The sequence below is a fragment of the Pantherophis guttatus genome, chromosome 2, assembly GCF_059756535.1.
Source record: "Pantherophis guttatus breed Tessera chromosome 2, ASM5975653v1, whole genome shotgun sequence".
In the NCBI taxonomy this organism is placed as follows: Eukaryota; Metazoa; Chordata; class Lepidosauria; order Squamata; family Colubridae; genus Pantherophis; species Pantherophis guttatus.
The window spans coordinates 268,641,009-268,668,523 of record NC_142064.1 but is presented as its reverse complement, the minus strand read 5'-3'; the positions used below and the strand labels follow the sequence as shown (position 1 = coordinate 268,668,523).

General features: G+C 44.9%; 1 protein-coding gene across 1 annotated transcript; it reads right to left on the bottom strand.

The window, feature by feature from the left end:
* Positions 1-213: 213 nt before the first annotated feature.
* On the bottom strand, positions 214-27,515 carry LOC117662639 (uncharacterized). Its single transcript, XM_087884221.1, has 6 exons — positions 27,374-27,515; positions 24,703-25,445; positions 21,852-21,951; positions 17,001-17,083; positions 15,828-15,954; positions 214-6,220 (listed from the first exon to the last, which is right to left on the bottom strand). The coding sequence occupies exons 1-6, from the start codon at positions 27,477-27,479 to the stop codon at positions 5,010-5,012; spliced, it is 2,370 nt and encodes a 789-aa protein (XP_087740347.1). The 5' UTR covers positions 27,480-27,515; the 3' UTR covers positions 214-5,009.

Here is a 27,515-nt window from a genome sequence, read left to right as displayed (position 1 = left end):
TACACAAGAGTATCGAGAAACCCCCGTAATTACCCGCGTGGCTGCATTCTGGACTAGCTGGAGCCTCCGGATGCAAGCCCCATGTAGAGGGTGTTACAGTAGTACATTTTTTCTACAACCTCTTAAGGTTTATAGGTTAAGGTTTAACAAAGGCAATGTTGGTATTCTCCATAAGAAGTTTTTGTTATATAATAAAAAAGTCAAATTCACTCAGTGTAAATAAATGCATTTATTGTCTTGTAAATAAATCTCTTCCCCGGAATAGCAATTCTGTCATTTGATTTAATCCTTCCACACCATGCACTCACAAAAACAGCTTGCCAGGAGGAGAGCAGCTGTAACCACTTTTGATAAAAGATCAAGAACACCTAAAAATGACAATAACATTTACACGGCGGTCTCTTACTCATCAACACGTGGTGCCATTTTAAGTATTATGATAATCCAGGTAGAACTTCTGTATTCTTGAGATCGGCCATTTTTAAGATATGTGGATATCAGCTCCCAGCTGACTGGGGAATTCTGGGAGTTGGGAGTCCACATATTTAAAAAATTGCGGAGGGTAAGAAACGCTGCATTAGAGATATAAGGGCTCTCAGGGAATACGGGCAGAGGTTTAACAGATTAACAGAGTTGGAAGGGATCTTGTAGGTCATCTTGTAGGGGACTCTACACCATTTCTGACAAATGGCAGTCCAATGTCTTTTTAAAAGCCTCCGGTGATGAAGCTCCCACAACTTCCGGAGGCAAAGCTGTTCCATTGGTTGATTGTTCTCACTGTCAGAAAATTTATCCTTATTTCCAGCTTGAATCTCTCCTTGTTCAGTTTCCATCCATTATTCCTTGTCCTGCCCTCAGGTGCTTTGGAGAATAGCTTGCCTCCCTCTTCTTTGTGGTAGCCCCTGAGATATTGGAAGACTGCTATCATGTCTCCCCTAGTCCTACTCTTCATTAAATTAGACATACCCAATTCCAGCTACTGTTCATCCTATGTTTTAGCCTCCAGTCCCCAAATCATCTTGGTTGCTCTTCTCTGCACTTTTTCTAGAGCCTCCACATCTTTTTTATACTGCGGTGACCAAAACTGGATGCAGCGTTCTAGGTGTGGTCTTACTAAGGCTTTATAGAGTGGTATTAGCACCTCACTTGATCTTGATTGTATCCCTCTGTTAATGCAATTTAGGATTGCACTGGCTTTTTTGACTGCCGCCGCACACTGTTGGCTCATATTTAACTGGTTGTCCACTAAGACTCCAAGACAAACGTTTGGACACTTCAATAGGGAAGGTTCAGTCAGCAATCCTAATTACGATCAATTCTAGACACCAAAGTCAACGGGTACAACAGGGAACGTGGTCACCTTCATTCCAAAAGTTCCAGACACATTGGATACACAAAAGAGAACATGTTCTGACAGGAAGCGGTCATGTCCGCATATCCTGTCTTGGTTCATTTGTGCACCATGCCTGCAATTACTGCAGGTTCGAATCTCACCAAGGCTCAAGGTTGACTCAGCCTTCCATCCTTTCTAAGGTAGGTAAATTGAGGACCCAGTTTGTGGGGGCAATAAGCTGATTTTGTATAAATATACAAAAGGATGAAGGCTATTGCTTAGCGCATTGTAAGCCGCCCTGAGTCTCCGGAGAAGGGCGGCATATAAATCAAAATAAAATAAAAAGAATTCCGCAACCAGTGAGCAGAAATTACATTTGATTTTTTTCGGGCCAGTTACCAAGTAGCCCATAAAAAGCATAATTGATCCCAGCTGGAGGTTGCTGCAGCTGTACAGATCATTTTAAAGAATTACAGGTAGTCCTTTCCAGTCACAGTTATTACGGATTCCCCAAAAAGCTACTCACCAGCAGGTTTGAAATCCCCATGTCTGCCACCCTGGGGTCACATGACCACACCATGCCTAGCAACTGCCCCGCGTTTGCCAGTTTGTCATACCCATGTAATCAGGTGAACTGCGATTAATAATGGTTTGCTGGAAACTGGCATTTACTTCCACGTCTGGCAAAAACCAGCTCATAGCAAACAGTGGGTTTGCTTAATGACAGCCGCAAAAGAGGTTGTAAATTCAGGTTCTGCTTTACGACCATCGTGACTTAACAACCGTTAACTGCTAGGCTCAATTTCGGTTGTAACTTGAGGACTACCTGTATTCAGTTGCGACAATGAAGTTATTAAACCAACACCGTCTCTCCATGAACCTTGGGCTCCAATTCAACAATTCTAGAAAAACATATAGGCAGTCCTCGGCTTATGACCACAATTGAGCCCAAATTTTCTGTAGTCAAGTGAGACATTTGTTAAGTGAGTTTTGCCCCATTTTACAATCTTCCCTGCCACAGTTGTTGTGAATTGCTTTAGTTCTTAAAGTTAGGAACATGGCTTCCATGTTGATTTTGCTTTTCAGAACGTCGCAAAAGGGGAATCATGCGATCCCGGGACGCTGCAATGGTCGGAAGTATGAATCAGTCACCAGGCATCTAAATTTTGATCACGTGACCATGGGGATGCTACAATGGTTGTAACTGTGAGAAACGGTCATAAGTCACTTTTTTCAGGACTGCTGTGGCTTTGAACGGTCACTAAATGAACTGTTGTAAGTCGAGGACTACCTGTAATTTTTTTGTGCCAGAGGCTGTCTAGGCCAGGGGTCACCAACCTTTCGGACCTCAGGGACCACTAAATTCATAATTTTAAATCCCTGGACAACTAATATGAATTTTTAAAAAAGATAAATAGTATTTAGTGCAATATAAAAAAATGCAAGTAATTTTTCTGCGGACCACCAACATTTTCTCGCGGACCACCAATAGTGACCACTGGCCTAGGCCACTACCAGGACGTACACCGTTCAGAACCAGGTTGCAGAACTGGTAGACGAGTGCACATGCGCAGCTCCACTGGTGCAACACAGCGGGTGAGTTAAGCGCGCATGCGCAGCTCCATCTGTAGGAGAGCAGGTGCGCATGCCCGCATCTCTCGCAAATGGAGCTGTATGTGCGCGCTCATCCGTTGCTCGTGTGGAACCATTCCCTCTCTCCCTCCCCCCCGCCGGTCTGCAATGGCGGAAAGATTGAAGACGGCAAGTCCTATTCAGCAGGGGTCCCCAACTCCCGGTCCGTGGACTGGCACTGGGTCCCAGCATACCAGCAACCGGGCCACGCAAACAAGTGAAACCCCATCCACGGGATGCAGGCAGCATGCAAAACCACACCCCCTCCGATCTGTGGGAAAAATCTCTCTCCACAGAATCGGTCCCTGATGCCCAAAGGTTTGAGGCCCACTGCTATATGGGATCCTAGGAAGGCAAAACTCTTTGTAGACTCTTAATCAGAGTCTGCTACATGGTTGTCACGAGAGGCCATGTTGCTTGCTGCAAAATACTTATTATTTGTTAGCTTGATATACCCAGTGAATAAATAATAAGGAATAGCAAGAAGTCACCGGAGTTTTTGTCAACAGAGAACAGACACGAAAATGACTCGGTGTGAACATGGGAGAAATGAAATACAAGATGGCAAAACCTACATCATCTCACGCATCTTTTCTCACGGCATAGATTTTTAAAGGTTTTGACGGACGGCATGAAATGTTTCTCCTTCATGGATTACTGCCTTGTCGTGGCGAAGGGGCTTGCGTAGCTCAGTGAAGCGATGAGCTATGCCCGTGCAGGGCCACCCAAGACGGACAGGTCATAGCAGAGAGCTCTGACAAAACGTGATCCATTGGAGAAGGAAATGGCAACCCACTCCAGTATCTTTGCCATGAAAACCCCACGGAAAAGTACCAAAAGGCAAAAAGATGGTAGAGGACAGGAAGGCCTGGAGGAACGTCGTCCATGTGGTCGCGATGGGTGGGACGCGACTTCACAACTAACAACAACAAAATGAAATGTTTGTCCCAGTTTTATAACTCTAGCAAAAGAGACAATTGCTGGGAGGAACAAAACTTTTTAAAATTTCATTTGGAAAAGCTCGGACAACAGAGGACTTCTCTGTAGCTCCTATCAAAACAGTGTTGCTACATTTCATTCTTATTTTTCTCTCTCTTGGTATCACAGTATGCTTTTCACTGGAAATTCCTTTCCATTCCATCATTCCCAAATCCTAGGCTTGGAGTTGTGTTATTCCTATGTGGATCCTCTAATTAGCATTCTGCCTTAAACTTCTTTTCATTAATGTGTGAACTACTATAGATTCTCTTATAGAATTTTTTGCATCTGTACCATACGGATGTACTCAGGCTGAGAACAGTTGTATCTTCTCTCTTAAGTAAGAGTTGTCTGATCCCTCTTCAAGAACTGCTATCAGGTTGAAGATTTTACCACATTGAAAACCTTAATACGTTTCCAAAGATGCTTCTTCAAAAGGCAACAGGACTTTATGGGTTTTTTTTTAAACGTTTTGATCAGAGGTCTTCAAACTTGGCAGCTTTAAGACTTGTGGACTTCAAAGCTGCCAAGTTTGAAGACTTCTGGTTTTGATTTTTACCCAAGAAGCTTTTTCAGAACCGAAGAAGCTTCTTGGATCAGAAGTGAAATGTTTTCCTTAAAAAACAAGAACCAAGAAAGTCCTGTTGCCTTTTGGAAAACCACATTTGGGACAACCATGACCTGGACGACTGAGAATCTCCGTAGACATTTAATAAAGGGCCAGGAAGAGGCTTTTAGAATTTAAATTAGCTAATCTAAACTCACTTATCCACAGGAATCCTTATCAAAACACCCATGAGAAATATCTTTCCAGATCCTGTTTGAATGCATTCGCTGAAAGGATGTGCAGCATAATTGGCCCAACCCCGCCAGCTTTCTTACTCCTGATGAATGGTATGAAGTTTCCTGGCATTTATCTGGAATTTACTTCCTTACGTTTGTTCGCCTACCTAACACTCTGGAATGTAAGGGAACAAGCCATCGTGACCATTGCCAAGAGTTTTCCTTACAATGATAAGGAAGATTTTTGAGAACATCCGTTAGGCGTCCCACAAGTGTGCTTTCTTCAAACTTCTTGCCCTGTCGAAGCTTTTCCCACTTTGATAATGTTTATATGGTCATTTTCGAGTATGAAGTCTTGAATGATATTAAGGTTCTCTCGGGCATGGATTCTCTGATGCCTCTTCAAATTTCCTCTCTCGTTGAAGCATTTCTGGCAGTGAGAACATTTGTACGGCTTCTCGCCTGTGTGAATTCGCTGGTGTTTCTTCAGCGTTCCCAACCGATTGAAGCCCTTCCCGCACTGAGAACATTTGTAGGGTCTTTCACCCGTGTGGGTTCTTTGATGTCTCTTCAGGATTCCCGCCAGGCTGAAACATTTTCCACACTGGGAACACGTGTATGGCCTCTCTCCAGTGTGAGTCCTTAGATGCCTCTTCAGGATTCCCGTCTCTCTGAAGCATTTCCCACACTGAGTGCATTTGTAAGTCTCCCCGGTGTGAATCCTCTGGTGCATCTTCAAACAGTTGGTGTGACTGAAGCATTTCCCACACTGGGAACATTTGTAGGGTCTCTCTCCGGTGTGAATCCTTTGGTGGGTCTTCAGGTTTCCCGACTGGTTGAAACACTTTCCGCACTGTAGACATTTGTATGGCTTCTCCCCGGTGTGAATTTTCTGGTGCTGCTTCCAATATTTGGCTTTATTGAAGCCCTTCCCGCAGTGAGAACATTCGTACCACTCCTCTTCGGGATTGCACGCCGGAAATCTGTTTAGCGAGTTTGGGTTAGTCAAGGTTTTTTCATATTCGGGAGAATTGTTACGTGTTTCCCCGAGATCGTTCAAATTATTCCCTGTTCCGTTATCAGAGATTTCAACCCTTTGTTCACTTAGGATGTGTTTCTCCTCTTGACTCATTGTTGAAGTATGCAGGTAGCTGTCCTCCACCCTTGGTGGATGTTGCGCTAATTTCTCCGTAGAAGGCATTAGATTCAGTTCCACTTGATAGTGGTACCTTCTATCATATTTGGAGAATAAGGGCACATTATTTTGTTTGGACCTAGTGGCCTTTTCAGTAAAAGCAGGAGTAAATTCCTGTTGGAGCGAAGTATGGACGTGCTTCTGCTGCTGCTCTCTTGACTTGTAACTTTCCTCTTCCATTTCTACTTTTATTGGCAGATTCCCAGAACTAAACTCTTGATCTCTCCTGTGTGTTGACTCCGGTTCCTCTCCTCGATTCTCAGAATTCTCCACTTTGATCTCTGTTCCCAGGTTGCTCTCTACAGAGGAAGAGAAAGAAATGTTAACAATGAGATTACTTGCTTCCAAGGTGTTCCTAATCTCCTTCTGAATGGTTTTTCCTTCCAATGAATATCTTTTTTGGCTCAATTATTTTATTATTGTACAGAGAGGGCTTGCGACCCCCAGGGGGACAGCCTTCTCTGTGGCAGCACTTGCCCTCTGGAATGACCTACCCCCTGAGATACGCATATCAAACCTCCAGACTTTTCGTCGGGCCCTGAAAACACACTTATTCCATCTAGCCGGGCTGGTTTGATCCCATCCTCTCAGTTTTAATTGAATTCGGTTTTAATTGGGTTGTTTTAAATTTTGGGCCGAAATTATTTAATTGTTTTTTAAACTGTTTTTAAATTTTATATGCTATGTTTTATCTCGGCTGTACACCACCCTGAGTCCCGCAGGAGAAGGGCGGTATAAAAATAAAATAAAATAAATGAAATAAAATAATAAATAAAATTAAAATTCCTCCTTACCAGTAAGCACCAATGTTAGCTGAAAGAACATCTCGGCCTTCTGAGGCAGACCCAGTCAAGTTAACAGAACGAAAGAAATAGCAATTCTATTTTATCGATCTTATTTTATCGATTGATAAGTGAATGTTTCTCAACCTTGGCAACTTTTAAGGTGTGTGGACTTCAGTTCCCAGAATTCCTCAGCCAGCATGTGTTGGCAGGGGAATTCTGGAAGTTGAAGTCCATACACCTTAAAGCTTCTAAGGTTGAGAAACACTGAGCTAAGTTATAATAATACACTCCTGAAAGACTGGCTGCATTACAGATGGGCCAACACACACACACTTCCCAAGTCTTAATTAGGCGTTATGTAAAGATGTGTGTCCTCCATGCTGATTGATTGACCCGACTTTCTGTTGGGAGGCGGGAGGAAGGCAAGGCATATTCAGACAACAAAATTGGCCTTAGAGGAGAGACTTTCTGATGAAGTGAGGGGATATAAACCAGGGGTGGGATTCTACTGGTTCAGACCGGTTCGACCGAACCGGTAGCTCTGACAATCAGCTGGGAGCGAACTGGTTTGCTCTGACAATCAACTGGGCCCGGCCGCCTGCCCGCCCCTGCACTTTATTCACCTATATCTTCTCAGCTGATTCGTGCGGTATAGCAGATTGCCACGCCTCAGCTGTGTTACGCCCCAGCAGCAACGCGGAAGCTAAGTTTTAGTTAAAACTGCGCATGTGAATCAGTTGTTAAACCAGCAGGATCCCACAATTGATATAATTGTGGGATCCTGCTATAAAAATACTATAAAAAGCGGGGTGTAACAGTCCAATCATGGAGGGAAACTGGAAGAACTTTGGAGGAAGAGACCAAATAAACTTTATTTACATTTTTATGCTGTTTATATTGGTGTGAAATTTCTCCTTAGTTCTAGGTTGCTTCTCTCCTTGATTAGTTTCCACTCATTGCTCCTTGTCCTGCCTTCAGGTGCTCTGGAGAATAGCTTGACTCCCTCTTCTTTGTGGCAGCCCCTGAGATATTGGAACACTGCTATCATGTCACCCTTAGTCCTTCTTTTCACTAGACATACCCAATTCCAGCAACCGTTCATTATATGTTTTAGCCTCATCCCCTAATCATCTTTGTTGCTCTTCTCTGCACTCTTTCCAGAGTCTCCACATCTTTTTTACATCATGGCAACCAAAACTGGATGCAGTATTCCAAGTGTGGTCTTACCAAGGCATTATATTATGTTTACCAAGGGATTATATTATATTTAAAGGGGTTATGTCTGTAAACATATGTCTGTCTGCTTGGATAATCCTTTGCACAAACAATATCATTATAGCTGAGGATGTTACTCCAAGTCCTGCAGAGCAAAATTCTTTGGATTCGACCTTGGATACAAAGGACATCTCATCCACACCACACTTCACATCCCGGGATTCAGGTGTCTTCCCACCATGCAACAGTGATGATGATGATGATGATGATGATGATGATGAGGGGTCAACCAGTGTAGCCATTGTGTGATCCATAAAGGCACCCGTCCCTCAGTCAGGAAAGAGGAGGAAGGAGATAGGAAGGTATGAGGTATTGGACACTATCGTTACTCTGCACCAGGCCAGGAGCAGCTTCAAGCTGCAATGATGTCACCATTGAGCCCCACTAACAACCGTTGTAATGATGAATGTTCCACATTAGCATTGATTGTTGCAATCTCTTTGCAGCAACTTCCACCAGAAAGCAAAGAGGCAAAAAAATCCCAACTCTTCACTGTGCTTGCTGATGCACACTCCCAATAGTTCTGACCGTTCAAAAGTATTTCATTTTTAACTGCTGGAAAATCCATTTTATATTAACATTTTTGTATTGAGTTTTATACATTTGGTTCTGACGGTTTAAAATTATTTTGCTTTGTACACCCTATTTTTACATCTATACATTGTACTTCTACAACTGTCTGGTTTGTTACAGCAACCAAACAGGACAGGTAAATACTTCAATGGATAGTTAGGATTGCAGAAAAACCAATCGCAACTAGCCTGCTTTCCACGGGGGGCCTATACTGTACAAGCACGAAGGAGAACTGAGAAAGTCCTCCTCACATCCTGGACATAAACTGTTTCAACTCCTCCCCTCGTGACACTATAGGGCAGTGATGGCTAACCTTTTTGCCGTCGAGTGCCAAATGCGGGGGTCACGCGGGGGGTCGTGTGTGTGTGTGCCCACACCCATAAATCAATGCGCCCCGCCCCCCTGCGCATGCAACTCCCCCGTGCTTCTCCCGCTTTTGGCACACGATGGTCCGGTGGGCCCGTTTTTCACCCTCCTCAGGCTCCAGAGGCTTTCTTGGAGCCTGGAGAGGGTGAAAACAGCCTTCCCCCCACTCAGAGATCCTCTGGAGGCTGGAAACGACCCGTGTCCCGACTTCCAATGGGACTGGAAGGCCCGTTTTTCGCCCTCCCCAGGATCCAGAGGCTTTCTAGGAGCCTGGGGAGGGCGAAAAGCAGGCCTTCTGGTCCCACCGGAGGCCCTTCAGAGGCCGGAAACAGCCTGTTTCCCAACTTCCGGTGGTCCCGGAAGGCCCGAAAATCAGCTGGCCATAGCACGCATGTGCACTGGAGCTGAGCTAGGGCAACGCTCGCGTGCCCACAGATATGGCTCTGTGCCACATAGGTTCGTCATCACGGCTATAGGGCATTCCATGCCAAAACAACTGGACACAGTCAGTTTTTTCCCTCGTGCCATCACTCTGCTGAACACCTACTTCCCACAGCACTGTCTTATGCCTAAGTAGATTTACCTGTTGTGTTTGTAGTTAAATAAAGTGTTCAGTTAAAACGCAACCTTCGTCCAATTTATGCCTGCACGAGCTATTTAAGATTACCCATGTGGTATGGCTGTATTATTTTTATGCTTCTCATCTGTTCCACCTTCTTCTCTTGTTGGTATCAATATCATGATTATTATTACTTTATTATTATGATTACTTTATTGTTTTGCATGTACACTGAGATCTTATGCACTGGAGATGAATTCCCTGTGTGTCTAACTACACTTGCCCAATAAAGTTAATGGGCCTGGTGGCTCAGCAGACTAAAAGCATTGTGATTAACACCAGCTGTCTGCAATTACTGTAAATTCAAATCTCACCAGGGTCAAGGTTGACTCAGCCTTCCATCCTTTCTAAGGTAGGTAAAATGAGGCCCCAGTTTGTGGGGGCAATAAGCTGACTTTGTATAAATATACAAAAGTATGAAGGCTATTGCTTCACGCATTGTAAGCCGCCCTGAGTCTCCGGAGAAGGGCGGCATATAAATCAAATTAAAAAAACAACAACATATAACCTTGGCAACTTTTAAAAAGGCTGGACTTCAATTCCCAGAATTCCCTAGTTGAGACTTCTGGGAATTGAAGTCCACCCAAGTCTTATAGTTGCCAAGTTTCAACATATATTGATCCAGAGAGCCTGGATAGCTCAACAGACAGAGCTTTGTAATTTAACAATCTGCAATCTGTCTGCAATTAAAGTAAGATCGAATCTCGCCAGGCTCAAGGTTGACTCAGCCTTCCATCCTTTCTAAGGTAGGTAAATTGAGGACCCAGTTTGTGGGGGCAATAAGCTGACTTTGTATAAATATACAAAAGTATGAAGGCTATTGCTTAACGCATTGTAAGCCGCCCTGAGTCTCCGGAGAAGGTGGCATATAAATCAAATTTTAAAAAAAAGTTATTCTATTCTATCTATAGTACACTACAATAATACCAAAAAGGCCAAAATAAATTAACTTTATCCACCTGTGATAAGGTATTTGAGAAGTTTTTTGTTATGAAAAGGAATGTAGATTAGAATTTTGTTAGTTTTAGTTAGCATTACTTGTTGTTACAGCTGTTACTTAAATTAAACCTGTTCGTCTATAGCAGGGCTGTCAAACTTGTGGCCTGCAGGCCGGATGCATCTCACGCTGGCCACACCCCTGCCCGGTTTAGCAAAAGGAGAAAAAGTCCCAATATGTCACATGATGCCACCGTGATGACGCAGGTTTGACACCCCTGGTCTATAGTAAATTTCTGACTCTCTAGGAAAGCTTGGTTTATATTCAGGACAAAACAATGACCAAGGTGCTTCTGTTAGAAAATTTATTGACAATGACATTTAAGTTTAGGCAGTGTCGATTCTCTGCTACATTTACACTTCAGTTTAGTTGGCCACACCTCAACACTGCATCCTGCCAGGGCACCTTCCCTGCTAGAGCCTGGAAAACTCTGCATCAGATCCTTGCAGATTCCTGCAGCCGCATGTGATGTTCTGGTGTTCGACAGACGTCAGGAACGACAAGCCCACCTGCCTCCTCCAATCTCCTTCCTGTATCCCACCAGATACTGAAACAGTGTCTACAAAGTTTGCTGCTGCATATCTTGCTATTGGTGTGGTGGTGGCATCAGTATTGATGAGATAATTGTGAACACATCAGTGACTTTATCTGGATGAAAGTCCATGGGCCGCCCAGGAATCCGCCATCTTGTAGCCAGAATTCCAAAGGAACTCTCTATAATCCAGCTTGCCCTTGAGTGACAGTAGCTATACAAGTGAGCTCGCCTCTTGAGTCTGGAATCTACAGAAGAGAAAAAAATTGCACAATATTATTACTCGACGTATTAGATGAAGGGTTTGTTTCAGCACTGACAGTCCTCAATTTCAGTATCAGCATTCCAAAAAGAAAAAAAAAATGTTGGCTTGAACATAAAGCTATATACAGTTAATCCTGGACTTACGACCACGATTGAGCTCAACATTTCTGTTGCTAAGCAAAACTGTTGTGAAGTGAGTTTTGTCCCACTTTACAACCTTTTTTGCCATAGTTAAGTGAATTGCTGCAGTTTGTTTATTTATTATCTATCTATCTATCTATCTATCTATCTATCTATCTATCTATCTATCTATCTATCTATCTATCTATCTATCTATCTATCTATCAAATTTCTATACCGCCCTACTCCCGGAGGACTCAGGGCGGTGAACAGCCAAGATAAAATACAGATAATACAAATATTAAAAGTCCCTTAAAATTATTAAATATTTTGGCCAAAACACAGATTAAAACACCCAATTTATAAAATCAAATGAATTAAAAATTTAGAAGAGGAGAGTTAGGCCAGGCCAGCCTGCTGAAATAAAAAAGTTTTGAGAGCACGATGAAATGTGCGCAGATCCGGGATCCTCTGTATCTCTGGGGGGAGCTCGTTCCAGATGGTAGGTGCCCCCACAGAGAAGGCTCTCCCCCTGGGGGCCACCAGTCGAAACTGTGTTGTTAAGTTAGTACCACGGTTGTAAAGTGAATCTGACTTCCCCATGGACTTTGCTTGTCAGAAGGTCTCAAAATGTGATTACATGAGCCTGGGGCCCTGTGACCTTTAAAGCCCTACATGGCTCAGGGCCAGGTTATCTTCGAGACCGCCTTCTGCCGCATAGCTCCCAGCAACCGGTAAGATCCCACAGAGTTGGTCTCCTCCGGGTCCCGTCAGCTAAACAATGCCGGCTGGCAGGCCTGCGGGGGAGGGCCTTCTCTGTGGCTGCCCCAGCTCTCTGGAACCAGTTACCGCCTGAGGTTCGGACCGTCCCCACCCTATTGGCCTTCCGAAAAGCGGTGAAGACCTGACTTTTCCGGCAGGCCTGGGGCCGTTGATCTCGCTCTTGTGATCTGGTGAGATCCGGCCATGAATGGCGTGAATGAGTTTTTAATGTTTTTAATTTTTCAATGTTTTTTTATAATTATTTTTTAAAATGTATTGTGAGCCGCCCTGAGTCTTCGGAGAGGGGCGGCATATAAATTTAATTAATTAAATTAAATTAAATTAATATGAAATTCAGTTGCCAAGCATCTGAATTTTGATGATGTGACCATAGAGAGGCTGCAATGGTTGTGTGAAAAATGGTCGTAAGTCACTCTTTCCAGTGCCGTTGTAACTTTGAATAGTCACTAAACAAGTGGTCATAAGTCAAGAACTACCTGCATAGCAAAAGTGCAATTTAATAAACCCACCTTGGAATGGCTTCATGAGGTTCACATGCAGAGGAAAGGCTGCAACAGCAACGACGATATGTGGCATTTTAATTTTGTCCCAGGAAGATCACCAGGTGGTGGAAAGTCCAGTTTGCCTTTGAGCAGGACTCTGTCAAGGTGCCTCTCCTGAAAAACGCACCCCATCGCTCCTTCATCCATACACACCCACGCCAACCATAGTGAATTTGTACTGGGCATCATCATACATGGCCTTCAGCACCTTAGGAATGATGTCCTTTTTACTTCAAATATTCGCTGCCGGAACGAAGTGTTTTCCGTCGATTGCTCCGACACAATTTGGAAAATTCCGCGGCGTCCCAAAAAATCCGCTGCGATGTTCAGCCATTGCTGTAGGACGCCAATTCATCCCGCTGCGGCTTTCCAGATGGCTTAGCCAACTTCAGTCAGAATTAAAGATACCGTCATGGTTTCCATCTTGTAGCTTGCAGCCACACTCCGCTAAGAAGCACCACAGGCTAGAAATCTCAAGAGTCAGAATCAGAATAGAACTGGAAGGGACCTTGGAGGTCTTCTAGTCCAGCCCCCTGCTGAAGCAGGAGACCCTATACCATTTCAGATAAATAGTTGTCCAGTTTCTTCTTAAAAGCCTTTAATCATTTTAGATCTTGCTCTTATTGGGGAACTGGGGGTGGACTGGGGGACAATGTGTGGCTCTAGGCAGCGAAAATACTTGAAGTCATCTCCTCATTCACCGAGTACATGTGGTGCTGCACAAGCAAGTTATATTCATTCTTTTTTTTGCCTGGATGTATTCAAGAGGCCTCACATACAGGTAGTCCTCGACGTATGACCATAACTGAGCCCAGAACGTCTGTTGCTAAGTGAGACAGCTGCTAAATGAGTTTTGTCCCCATTTTACAACCTTTCTGGCCGCAGTTGTTAAGCGAATCCCTGCATTTGTTAAGTTAGCAACACCGTTATTAAGCAAATCTGGTTTTCCCATTGACTTTGTTTGTCAGGCCGCAAAAGGGGATCACTTGACCCCAGGACACTGCAACCAACATAAATATGAGTCAGTTACCAAGCGTCCGAATTTTGGTCTTTGACCATGGGCATGCCGCAATGATCATAAGTCATGTTTTTCAGTGCTGCTGTTGTAACTTTGAATGGCCACTAAATGAATGTTGTAAGACGAGGACTACCTGGGTCACCTCTTTCTTTTTCCGCCGCTGTAGGTTGCAGCATATTCCTCGGCATGGTATTGCCACAGCTGATCCTCCAGGATAGTGTAAGCAATGAAATCTTTCCTCAGCAAATTGGTCAAAAATGTTCCGGTTTCCTCATCCATTATTCCGCTTGTATTGCCACTTCTTTTCACAAAGAAATTGTCTTCCTTGCCGATTTCTGTTTCTTGTGTCCTTCTATGTTTTCTGTGCTTTGTTGTTTGATTGTCCCCTAGCCAGAATATTAACATTCACAGAAACATAAATGCAACAGTTATGCAACCGTCTCCCAACAACAGACACATACATTCCCTGACGTGCAGTGACACAGAAGTCTAAATCGCGTCTTATACTGAAGAGCATCAAGACAGGATGATCTTGAATTTCTCTCTCACCTTTTCCTGTAATTCTGGACTGAGTTTAGTTTTTTTGTGATGGTTACCTCCATACTCCTCTGTACATACTACTGTGCCACTTTGTAAATCAATTTGCTAATATTTAAAATATAATTTTTTAATACTCTCTGGGCAGCATGTACATTTAATAAATAAATAAAAGCTGCCCAGAGTGGTTTTGGACTGCAAGCTGGGCTTATATAAATTTAATAAATAAATAATGCAAATATGGATTTCAAGTTAAGGATGGAAAATATTTTTGAGCATTCTTTGTCCTGCTTTATTCCCTCCTCAACTCTTTCTTCATCTTTCGGTCAAAAAGACTAAAAATAATACGGTATGTCTTTTGGCCTTTGGAGGTTAAGTAAATAGGTAAGTTCCTATTTGCTTACAATAGGAACAATAGAAAGTGCTCCTATTGAAAGTAAATAGACAATAGAAACACTTTGATTATCCAGTCATTCCTTTCTTCCTAAATGCATGTGTTCCTTATTGAATGCTCCAATTCGGAGTTCCTTGACGTTTTTGGCTTTGCAGACCAGTGGGGGAATAGTTCTGCACGAGCGTCCAGCATGTGTACGCATGTATAACCCCATCTACACGAGCGGCGTGCACACATGCCTGCCACTCACTTAAATGGAGGATGCGTGTACACGCAAGTGCGTTCGCCGGCCATTTCCACGGCTCGGTTGCAAACCCGTCATGGCCTACTAGTAGGCCGCAGCCCACTGGGGACCCCTGCTCCAATTTATTTTTCTTTGGAAGTAAGTAAATGGAATTAAGGATGTGGATATTTATTTATTCATTTATATGTCTCCCATCTCATTCAGCGCTGACCCTAGATGGCTTACAATCAAATAGACACAAGATAAAAGGAGCCTTGGTAGTACAGTGGTCTAAAGCACCCTGTTAACACAGCTGCCTGCAATTACTGCAGGTTCGAATCTTACCAGGCTCAAGGTCGACTCAGCCTTCCATCCTTTCTAAGGTAGGTTAAATGAGGACCCAGTTTGTGGGGGCAATAAGCTGACTTTGTATAAATATACAAAAGAATGAAGGCTACTGCTTAACGCATTGTAAGCCGCCCTGAGTCTCCGGAGAAGGGCGGCATATAAATCAAATTAAAAAAAAAACATTAAAATAATAAATGTTAACAAAATAATATAATAAATGTTAAAAATAAATAAAATAATCAATAAAATAAAATAATATAATATAAAACAATAAATATTAAATATTAATTTAAAAATAAATATTAAGATTATTCTTGTCTCCGGATGAGATGGGTGGCATCTCATCTCATCTAATCTCTAAAATAAAATCTAAAATAAAACAAAAGATAAAATAAAATATAAAGCAAAAGAAAAGAAAAAGAAAAAAGGAAGTAAAATAATAAAATAGAATAGAATAAATAAAATAAAACAAAACAGTCGAGAGGCCGCTAACCCTTGCCAATTTGACTGAATGGCAAAACCCGCCTTACTTAAAGAGCCAACGTTTCCGTGCTCCGACTGGAGAGCCTCCCAGGCCATCCTTTTAGGAACAGGCTGGACCAGATCCCACTTGGCTGTCGGCAAGCGAACATCTCTTTCCTTCAGGTCTGTGACCTCCTGTAAAGAGTGAGAGATAATCATCCCCTTCTCATCCAATTCCACTGCAATCGAAAGAAGCTTGAAGAAAACTTTTGCCCTCACTGTAAAATCCGAAACTATTTGAAATAATTCCTTTACTGATCAATTTTTATTATAACAAGAATGGACCAATCCTCTATTATCAGGGGTGTCAAACTCGTGTCGTCACGGCATCGTCATGTGACGTATTTGGACTTTCTCCCCCTTTGCTAAACTGGGCATCGGCATGGCCAGTGCATGATGCATCCAGGCCACAGAGTTTGACAGCCCTGCTCTATATTAACAATGCAGGAAGTCTTTGACTTAGGTCCGTTCATTGAACGGTGTTCGAATTACAACAGCATCGGAAAAGAGTGACTTATAACCTGTCCTCAAACTCTGCATCACTCCCGCAGTCACAATTGCAATATGAGCGCAAACGATGCTTCGGTGATCATGTGGCCAGCATGACTACACCCTGAGGCACATAGAATGCAGTGGTACCTATTTATCTACTCACATTTGCATGCTTTCGAACTGCTAGGTGGGCAGGGTGAACTGAGGCAAGGAACAGGAGCTCAACTCATTGTGTGGTGCTCAGGTCTCAAACCCAGACCGTCAGCTTTCTCCTCAGTTCTAGGTTGCTTCTCTCCTTGATTAGTTTCCATTCATTGCTTCTTGTCTTGCCTTCTGATGCTTTGGGGAATAGGCTGAGCCCCCTCTTCTTTGTGGCAGCTCCTCAGATACTGGAACACTGCTATTATGATTCCCTAGTCCTTCTTTTCACTAGACTAGACATAATTCCGGCAACCATTCTTCATAGGTTTTTGCTTCCAGCCCCCTTATCATCTTTTTTGCTCTTTTCCGCACTCTTTCCAGAGTGTCTAAATCTTTTTTATAATATGGTGAGCAAAATTGGATCAAAAACTTTCCAGTTGACAAGCTCGGCGTCTTTAACTGCTGAGCCATTGTGCCTCCTTCATGCTAATATTACATATCACCAGTCTGGTATACGGCAAACTCTCTCACAAGGTTGACACACCTACCTCTCTCAAAGCAGTTTGGACCATCCCTAATCTTTCGGAAGGAAGCAATGAGCTAGGACGGTCTGGGGATTCGATTCCAGGTCCTGCAGGAGATGAAAACAAGACATTACAATAAGACAGGGGTTGGCAACCTTGAACACTCAAAGAGACACAAAGGTCCTAACCGGAAGCCCCCGTTCAATTCTGGAGCCGACCGGAAGTCCAGTTCCCCCACCATAGAGTCTCCTCCTAGCACGGCGTCCTTTTTCCTCTACCTGTCCTAACTGAAAACCCTATCAATTGTGGAGCCAACCGGCAACAGGGAGCCGCAGCAGATGAATGAAAGAGTCACATGCGGCTCCAGAGCCGCAGGTTGCTAACCCCTACAATAAGAAGAGGCAAACTTAAGTGGTTGGACACACAGCTGCACACAAGGGCCTGTTGCGTTGTGAGCCAGGCAGAATCACTGCAGGAGGAATTTTGAAACTGAACAATTGTGAGAAATTGCCTCTCTTAACTACTGTAATGCTTTCTACATGGGGCTCCCCTTGAGGAGCACCCGGAGGCTCCAACTGGCGCAGAGTGCGGCCACACGGGTGGTTATGGGAGCGACGTGGCGTTCCCATGTAACACCTCTCCTGCGCGAGCTGCACTGGCTCCCGGTGGTCTTCCGGGTGCGCTTCAAGGTTTTGGTTACCACCTTTAGAGCGCTCCATGGCTTAGGGCCTGGTTATTTACGGGACCGCCTGCTGCCGCCAACGGCCTCCCACCGGCCAGTACGCTCTCACAGAGCGCTCTCAAACAATGTCAGCTGGCGGCCCCCAGGGGGAGAGCCTTCTCTGTGGCGGCACCTACTATCTGGAACAAGCTCCCCCCAGAGATACGGAGGATCCCGGATCTACGCACCTTCCACCGCACTCTTAAGACCTTTTTATTTCACCAGGCTGGTCTGCCCTAACCTTTCCCATTCTTTTTTAATGTAAATTTTAATGTAAATTTTAAATTTGTTCTTAACCTGGGGTTTTAAATTTGTCTTGGGCTAAATTGATTTAATTTGATTTTACTTTTGTTCTTAATTTTTGTATTCTATGTGTTTTATTCTGTGCCTGTCCACCCCCCTGAGTCCTTCGGGAGTAGGGCGGTATACAAATTAAATTAAATGAAAAATGAAAAAATCTTGCCATCCCCTTTCGTTTCCCTTTTTGAAATTGCTGAACGATTTTCTTTTCCTACATATCCACCTGTATGTCCATCTAATTCCTTTTCAGGGTGGACAGGATGCCTTCCTTCCTACATAGGTTGGGCCTGAAACATCTGACTGACGTCTGCTTTGATCAAGGAGTTCCACTCTTGCCAAGATTACTGCAAGATTCTTACAGAAAATACCGATCAAATCAGGAAAAAAAAATATTTAAAGTGATGGTTTCCGATCCAAATCACGCTTTTGTGAAACCGGTGTTTTTCAACCTTGGCAGCCATAAGATGTTGGAGTTTAACTGTTGCAAATATATGAGGGTTTCTAAGCACCCGAATTTTGATTAGGGGACAGTGGATATGCTGCGACTATCATCATTGTGAAGATCAGTCATAAATCACCTTTTTTAGTTTCGCTCAAATTTGAATGATTGCTAAATAAACATTTGTATCAGGGGTGGGTTCTAAAATTATTTACTACCGGTTCTGTGGGCATGGCTTATTTTGTGGGCATGGCTTGATGGTCATGTGACAATTCTTTAGGATTTAGCAGAGGTACTGGTCTACCAGGCTTTTAACTGCTTGCAGAGCTGTACCGGTCTACTCATTTGTTTTTGCAGGCACCGGTCTACTCATTTATTTTTGCAGGCACCGGTCTACTCATTTATTTTTGCAGGCACTCATCTACTCATTTATTTTTGCAGGCACTGGTCTACCCATGTATTTTTGCAGGCACTGGTCTACTTATGTATTTTTGCAGGCACTGGTCTACCCAAGTATTTTTGCAGGCACTGATCTACTCATGTATTTTTGCAGGCACTGGTCTACCCATGTATTTTTGCAGGCACTGATCTACTCATGTATTTTTGCAGGCACTGGTCTACTCATTTATTTTTGCAGGCACCGGTCTACTCATTTATTTTTGCAGACACTCATCTACTCATTAATTTTTGCAGGCACTGGTCTACTCATTTATTTTTGCAGGCACCGGTCTACTCATTTATTTTTGCAGGCACCGGTCTACTCATTTATTTTTGCAGGCAGTGGGCTACCCATTTATTTTTCCAGGCACTGGTCTACCCATTTATTTTTGCTGGCACCGGTCTACCCATTTGCTTTCTTTTAACACTGATCAGCTATAGGGCAGCCCTTTGAAGCCCCACGGCATGAGTTTAAACAGTTTTTTCCCTCTAGCTGATCAGCTGGGACTCAGGAGGCAGCAATAGATTGGGGGTGGGGCCAAATAAAAGGTAAGAATAATGCAGGGAGGGCAGGGGGGCAGAACCGGTTCGGTGACGTCATATCGTCACTGCTACTGGCTCAACGGAACCAGGGGGAAACCGGGAGGAACCCACCACAGATTTGTATGTCAAAGACAGCCTGTAGGTAACCACTGTACAATCAAGGTAGTACTTATACTACACTATTAACAATACAGGTAGTCTGTGTCTTGCAACCACACTAGAGCCCAAAATTTCTGTTGCTGAGGGAGACATTGGTTAAGTGAATTTTGCCCCATTTTACGACCTCTCTTGCCACTGTTGTTAAGTGAATCACTGGAATTAATAAGTTTGTAACCAGGCTGTGAAGTGAATCTGGCTTCCCCATGGACTTTGCTTGTCAGAAGGTCGCAAAAGGGGATCACATGACCCCGGGATACTGCATCCGTCATAAATATGAGTCAGTTGTCAAGTGCCTGAATTTTGATCACGTGACCATAGGGATGCTGCAATGGTTTTAAGTGTGAAAAACGGTCATAAGTCACTTTTATTCAGTGCTGTTGTAACTTTGAATGGTCACTAAATGAACTGTTGTAAGCAGAGGACTATCTCTATGTAGTTAACTCAAGTAAAATTCATCAATAAAAAGATGCCAAACCTTAATCCTTAATGCCAAACCACAAGCCACAAATTCCCAATGTGCCCCATGGGCAGCTAAGACACTTCCAGGACAGGAATGCTCTGGCCCCATAATCCTTGCTCTGGCCCACCAGCTGTCAGCAATACTACAATGTGTCCCACACAGGTCTGCCCTTGGAGACTGATCAGACACTGTACACACTAAATGAAGTGGTAGCAAGATTGGTGTCGAACTACGTTTCCATTTTTTTTTTTTTGTATGTGCATTTTTTTTATTGTGTTTTATTGTACGACCTGCCACGAGATCTTCTCGATCAGCGTTTTTCAACCTTGGCAACTGTTAAATGTGTGAATCAGTGTTCCAATATCTCAGGGGCAGAGGTGGGTTTCAGCAGGTTCTGACCAGTTCTGGAAAACCGGTAACGGAAAGTTTGAGTAGTTCAGAGAACTTGGTAGTAAAAATGCTGACTGGCCCCGCCCCCATCTTTATTCTCTGCCTCCCAAGTCCCAGCTGATCGGGAGGAAATGGGGATTTTGCAGTAACCTTCCCCTGGAGTGGAGTGGGAATGGAGATTTTACAGTATAATTTCCCTGCCATGACCACCAAGCCACGCCCACCAATGCCACGCCCACGGAACCGGTAGTAAAAAAAAAAATTGAAACCCACCACTGCTCAGGGGCTGCTACAAAGAAGAGAGAGTCAACTGGTCCAGAATGCGGCCGTGCGGGTAGTCACGGGAGCCGCATGGCGCTCCCATACAACACCTCTCCTGCGTGAGCTGCACTGGCTCCCAGTGGTCTTCCGGGTGTGCTTCAAGGTGTTGGTTATCACCTTTAAAGCGCTCCATGGCATAGGACCTAGTTATCTTCGAGACCGCCTGCTGCTACCGACAACCTCCCATCGACCTGTGCGCTCCCACAGAGAGGGCCTCCTCGAGGTGCCATCAGCCAAACAATGTAGGCTGGTGACCCCCAGGGGGAGGGCCTTCTCTGTGGGGGCACCTACCCTCTGGAATCAGCTGCCCCCAGAGATAAGGAGAATCCAAGACCTCGGTGCCTTCCGCCGTGCCCTTAAAACCTTCTTTTTCCAGCAAGCCGGGCTGGCCTAACTCTTTTTAAAATGTTTTTGTTTGTTATTGTTTTTAATCATGGGGCCAAATTTATATATATCTTTTTAATTGTATTTTAATGTTTGTAGTTTATGCTTTTATTTGGCTGTTTACCCCCCTGAGTCCTCAGGGAGAAGGGCGGTATACAAATTTAAAAATAAATAAATAAATAAAGTTATTCTCCAAAGCACCTGAGGGTAGGACAGGAAGCAATGGGTGGAAACTAATCAAGGAGAGAAGCAACTTAGAACTAAGGAGAAATTTCCTGACAGTTAGAACAATTAATCAGTGCAATTGCCTGCAGAAGTTGTACTGGACGTTTTTAACAAGATGTTGGATAACCATTTATCTGAAGTGGTGTAGGGTTTCCTGCCTAAGCAGGGGGTTGGACTAGAAGACCTCCAAGGGCCCTTCCAACTCCGTTATCCTAACTTCAGTTCCCAGAATTCCACTGGGGGAAAGTTAAAGTCCACACATCTTAAAGCTGCTGAGATTGAAAAACACTGAACTAAGCTGTAGCATATAGCCATGACAAACATTATTCCTTCCGAATTTAGCTACTCCAGATTGGGTGACCCATCTAATTTATTGCATTTATCAAAACTTGCTCCTTCTAGGAAACTGATCGAGGTCAAGAAATCTGCCCTCAGTTTAAGCATCCCACAATGCAGAAGGGATTGGGCGGTTTCCCGTTCCTAGGACGTTCTTACCTAGCTTACCAATCTCCACTTCAACATTTTCTCTCTTCACGGCTTCTAAGGGCTTCTTCTCGGCACCTTCGAGATTGGTGGGTTCTTCGTTTGGTGGCCCCTGAAACAGGGAAGACAAGTCCTACTCGGAACAACAGGATTCATTGTGCCAAAACCAGGAATCTTGGGGGCTGCTTCTCATGGAGGTTATTGTAGATCAGGGGTGTCAAACTCAAAGCCAGCGGGCTGGACCTGGCCCCGCTTAAATCTGACCCACAGGGCCGCCCTGGAAACAGCAAAGGACCGGCCCATAGTGCTTCTGCCAGCAAAAATGAAGCTCCATTTTCGTTGACAGAGGGTTGCAGGAGGCCATCCCAACCGAAAACGGAGTTCGCGAGGGCCACGTGCGGCCCCCCCCGAGCTCCGTTTTCCCTGGCAGAGGGTTGCAGGAGGCTGTCGCAGGTGAAAAAGGAGCTCGGGAGCCCATTTTCACTGGCGGAGTGCTCGGGCCACCACAGGTGCCCCCGACACGAGTGATGTCAAGTTGGCCACACCCACCCTGGTCATGCCCCCCCACCGAGATCAAACACAACCATGGGGTGGCCCTCAATGAAATCGTGTTTGACACCCCTGTTGTAGATTATGCGACTGAGTTACATAATACCGTGCAAAGTTCTAACTTGCTCACAGTTCTTATTTTTAGCGTTGCTGGATTTGCCCTGCAGGAAATGCTCTACCAGTGAATTTTCTCCCTACAATTACCGTATATTTCGGAGTGTAAGACGCTCCGGACTATAAAACGCATCTACCTTTTTTGGGGAGGAAAACAAGAAAAAAAAAATCTGCCTCTACCTCCCAGAAATTTGCCTCCTTGCAGCAAACAGCAAACAGCCTGTTTCAGTTTCATTTTCAGCACAGCCTGATTAGCACAAGAAAAAAAAAAATCTGCCTCTGCCTCCCAGCAATTTGCCTCCTTGCAGAGGCCGAAAATGGGGTGCACGGAGGCAGCAATAGGCAATGGCAAGCAGCTGAGGGTCGGGAGGCCGATCCAACCCTTCACGGTCTTCAATACCATCCATCAAGTGATGTGTTGTCGAGGGGTTTTTGACACTCGACAATAAGCTGCTTGTGCTAAACAGGCTGTGCTGAAACTGAAATGGGCTGTTTGCTGCAAGGAGGCAAATTGCTGGGAGGCAGAGGCCAAAAGGTGGGGGCCGGTGGGTGGGCAGGGCTATATTCGGTGTATAAGACGGGCCCAATTTTTTTTTTTTTAAATTTGATTTATATGCCGCCCTTCTCCGGAGACTCAGGGCAGCTTACAATGCGTTAAGCAATAGCCTTCATACTTTTGTATATTTATACAAAGTCAGCTTATTGCCCCCACAAACTGGGTCCTCATTTCACCTACCTTAGAAAGGATGGAAGGCTGAGTCAACCTTGAGCCTTGGAGAGATTCGAACCAGCAGTAATTGCAGACAGCTGGTGTTAATCACAATGCTATTAGTCTGCTGAGCCACCAGGCCCTTTTTTCACCCTCTTTTGGGGGGGGGGGGGAAGTGTGTCTTATACTCCGAAAAATACGATAAGCTCTCCTAGTTTACATTGCTCTGCATGAAATAAAAAGTGAAAATATTAACATAAGACTCTTTGTCCAGGTAATCCTTGAAGTACGATCTAATATCTAATATCTAAGGCAGGAGTGTCAAACTCGATTTCATTGAGGGCCACATCAGGGTTGTGTTTGACCTTGGGAGAGTCGGGGGGGGGCAGGGTGGATGTGGCCAGCTCGACATCACTCATGTCGGGGGGGGCGCCTGTGGTGACCTGAGTACTCTGCCAGCGAAAAGAGGCTCCCAAACTCCATTTTTGACTGCAAAGGCCTCCTGCAACCCTCTGCCAGTGAAAATGGAGCTTGGGAGAGCTGCAGGCTAATCCGTTTTCGTTGGCAGAAGCACCACGGGCCAGTCCTTCACTGTTTCCAGGTTGGCCCCATGGGCCAGAATTAAGCACTCCGCAGGCCAGATCCGGTCCCCAAGCCTTGAGTTTAACACCCCTGATCTAAGGGGTTGCCATAAAGAAGAGGGGGTCTACCTATTCTCCAAAGCACCTGAGGGCAGGACAAGAAGCAATGGGTGGAAACTGATCCAGGAGAGAAGCAACCCAGAACTAAGGAGAAATTTCCTCACAATTAGAACAATTAAACAGTGGAACAACTTGCCTCCTGAAGTTGTGAATGCTCCAACACTTAAAAGTTTTTAAGAAGAGATGGGACAACCATTTGTCTGAACTGGTATAGGGCTTCTTCCCTGAGCAGGAGATTGGACTAGAAGACATTCAAGGTCCCTTCCAAATCTGTTATATGAATCTTAACTACACAAAGTAATAAAAATAATGATTTTTTTTTTATTTGATTTATATGCCGCCCTTCTCCGGAGACTCAGGGCGGCTTACAATGCGTTAAGCAATAGCCTTCATTCTTTTGTATATTTTATACAAAGTCAGCTTATTGCCCCCACAAACTGGGTCCTCATTTCACCTACCTTAGAAAGGATGGAAGGCTGAGTCAACCTTGAGCCTGGTAAGATTCGAACCTGCAGAAATTGCAGGCAGCTGTGTTAATTACAGGGTGCATTAAACCACTGTACTACCAAGGCTCCTATTTTGACTGAAGTTTGAAAAAGGACTTGGAAAATTATGAATTATATCAACAGAACAATTTCAGAAATATTGGTGGTAGTGTATAAAATTCTCATAATCAGCAGAACTCAAAACAGACTGAACTACATCATTCCCTGTAAGTATTCTAAGAGTTTCTAGCACCCAGGTGCATCTGAATCATGCAAACACCAAGACTGATATCATCAAATCATACCTGACATGCTTCTGATTTGGTTCCTTGCTGACTCTGCAGGAAGTCCTCCACCAGGGCCACGGCCTGGGAACACGACTCCGGCCTCTTGGGTTGAACCCAGCTCTGGAGCTTTGGAGGCAAGCTGGCCAGGAACTGCTCCAGGATCAACAGCTCCAGGATCTGCTCTTTGGTACGTCTCTCCGGCTTCAACCACTGGTGGCAAAGTTCCTGGATCTGCTTGTAAACCATCCGAGGATCTTCCACCTCCTGGCAGCAGAACTGCCTGAAGCGTTGACGCCGGGCTTCCGTTTTCATGGCTTCCCCTTTCAAGATGGCCGCCTTCACCTTCCCATAGTTGTCCCGTTCTCCAATTTCCAGCTTCTGAAAAGCCTCTTCGGCTTCTCTGCTCAAGGCCGGCAGGAGACAAGCCACCCACTCTTCTCTGGGCCACCGGCAGGCTTGGGCCACCTGCTCGAAGGAGGCCAGGAAGACCTTGGGGTCTTCCCAAGGAGAAGCGTCCGACATCTTGGACTTGCCTTCTCCTGGGTGAACCGGTTGCAGCGTCTTGAGGAACTGCTGCCACTGCGATTCCCAGCGTTCCTCCATCCAAACGAACGGGGCCCTCTTGTTCTTCTCAAATACGCCCCATCCCGCTTCTTCAGATGTTGAACTGCAAAATTCAACTCCTTGTTGATTCTCATTTACTTCTGCAGCTACCCTCTTGTTCGCTAGCAATGCTTTCTCTTCTGATGACCTCCGTAGATCTAAAATTTAAACCATTTTCAAATTAGATCATTTTCACCAAAATATTGTTAAGGCGATGCAACGTTTCCAGGTCCTAACATATTCTGAAATTATTATTTAATAAAAATGAGAAAGCAGATACTTGGCTACTCTCCCCTCCTTCTTTTCTGTGTTAAAATGGGGTCTTTGGCCATTTTCAATCCATTCCCTAATCTTACCAGTCCCATCCTGTTCCACCACAAAATATGGAAAGAATATAAAATAATCAAAGGAAGCCTTTAATACCATTCAGCACTTTTAAAGAGACTATGAAGATTCTCAATCATCCAGGTTGTCCCAAAAATGCTTTTTTTTCCAAAAGGCAACTGGACATTCTTGTTTTCTTTTGAAAACATTTCACTTCTCAACCAAGAAGGAAATGAAGAAGCTTCTTGGATGAGAAGTGAAATCTTTTCAAAAGGAAAAAAAAAACACCCAGGAAAGTCCAGTTGCCTTTTGAAGAAAAGCACTTTTGGGACTTTAAAGGCTACGCTATCTTCTTTTAGTCCTTGGTGATCTAGGACAGGGGTCTCCAACCTTGGCAACTTTTAAGCCTGGAGGACTTCAACTCCCAGAATTCCCTAGCCAGCTTTGGAATTCTGGGAGTTGAAGTCCGCCAGGCTTAAGGTTGCCAAGGTTGGAGACCCCTGGTCTAGGAGCTTGAGTGAACAAAGAGCCTTGGTGGCGCAGCAGATTAAAGCGCTGTTAAGTAACACCAGCTGCCTGCAATTACTGCAAGTTCGAATCTCACCAGGCTCAAGGTTGACTCAGCCTTCCATCCTTTCGAGGTAGATAAAATGAGGACCCGGATTGTGGGGGCAATAAGGTGACTTTGTATAAAAAAACACACCTTAGGGGCCCCCGAAAGCCCTACTAAACAGGTATATACAAAAGTATGAAGGCTATTGCTTAACCTATTGTAAGCCGCCCTGAGTCTCCAGAGAAGGAGACTCACAAATTGAACCAATAAATAAATAACAGTCTGAACTGATGATGTTACCTAGTCAGGTAATGAGACGTTTGCAAGCAAACAACCCCCTCAGAGCGTATCAAGGATCTGGCAGTTTAATCCTGAGTTCGGGATGTCTGTGGAGATTCTCAGTCATCCAAGTCATGGTTGTCCCAAAGGTGCTTTTTTTCAAGAGGCAACTCGACTTTCTGGTTTTTCTTTGAAGACCTTTCGCTTCTCATCCAAGAAGCTTCTTCAGCTCAGAGCTTTCTTTCTTTTCTTCAAAGAAAACCCAGAAAATCCTGACTTTGGGCTGCTCTCTTCTATGGCAACGATCTTATTATCTTTGCAAATCAAAGTGGCCTTATATTTTCACACCATTGAAATCATAGGAGCTTTTCTGCGGATCCACCGATGAAGGGAACAACAATCAGATTACCAGATTAAAAATCTCTTTCTCTGCATCTTTATTCGGGGCCACCAAGACAAGGGAAACCTAGCAAACCGGCCTGTCCCCCTTCTCCTCTCCCAAAAGGGCTAAACGGGGATCAGCGCACTCGCCGCTCCCCCCACCCCAGCCCGGAGCTCCGCGGACACGGCCACCCGCAGGAAAGACAGGGGCAAATCGCCCTGTTTTGCGCCCCAGAAAAAAACGTCTTTCCCCGGACCGACGAGACCCCGGCCTGCACCCCTGCGCTGGAAAAGCAGCTCAATGCCATGGTGTGCAGTGCAATGCAATGCAATGCAATGCAATGCAATGCAATGCAGTGCAATGCAATGCAACGCAACCCGCCCAGGCTCCTTTGGGCTCGGGGGTGATCCGAATGGGGGAAGCGGGGGATCCCCGAGGCGGAGGCCACCCGGTGCAACGGTCTGGCGCAGCTCCGGAGCAAACCTCCGCCTTCCCCGCCCAGGATTGCAAGGCTGGAGGCCTCGCCGGCTAACCCCCCCGGCCCGTACCGGCAGCGGCGGGACCCGCGCGGCTCCTCTCCTCCCCGGCGCCGTCCGGTGGGCGTGTGAGCGCTGGGGGCCCCCCGGGACTCCCGGCCGCCGCAGCTGCGCCCATCAATCCCCGCCTCGCTTCGCCTTGACGCTCTGCCGC

Excerpts from the sequence above, each read along its gene's own strand:
- LOC117662639 (XM_087884221.1), bottom strand. The coding sequence starts at position 27,479 with ATGGGCGCAGCTGCGGCGGCCGGGAGTCCCGGGGGGCCCCCAGCGCTC. Across the intron at positions 21,952-24,702 it reads CCAAATCAGAAGCATGTCAG|GGGCCACCAAACGAAGAACC; the intron begins GTATGATTTGAT and ends TCCCTGTTTCAG. Across the intron at positions 17,084-21,851 it reads AGTGGAGATTGGTAAGCTAG|GACCTGGAATCGAATCCCCA; the intron begins GTAAGAACGTCC and ends CATCTCCTGCAG.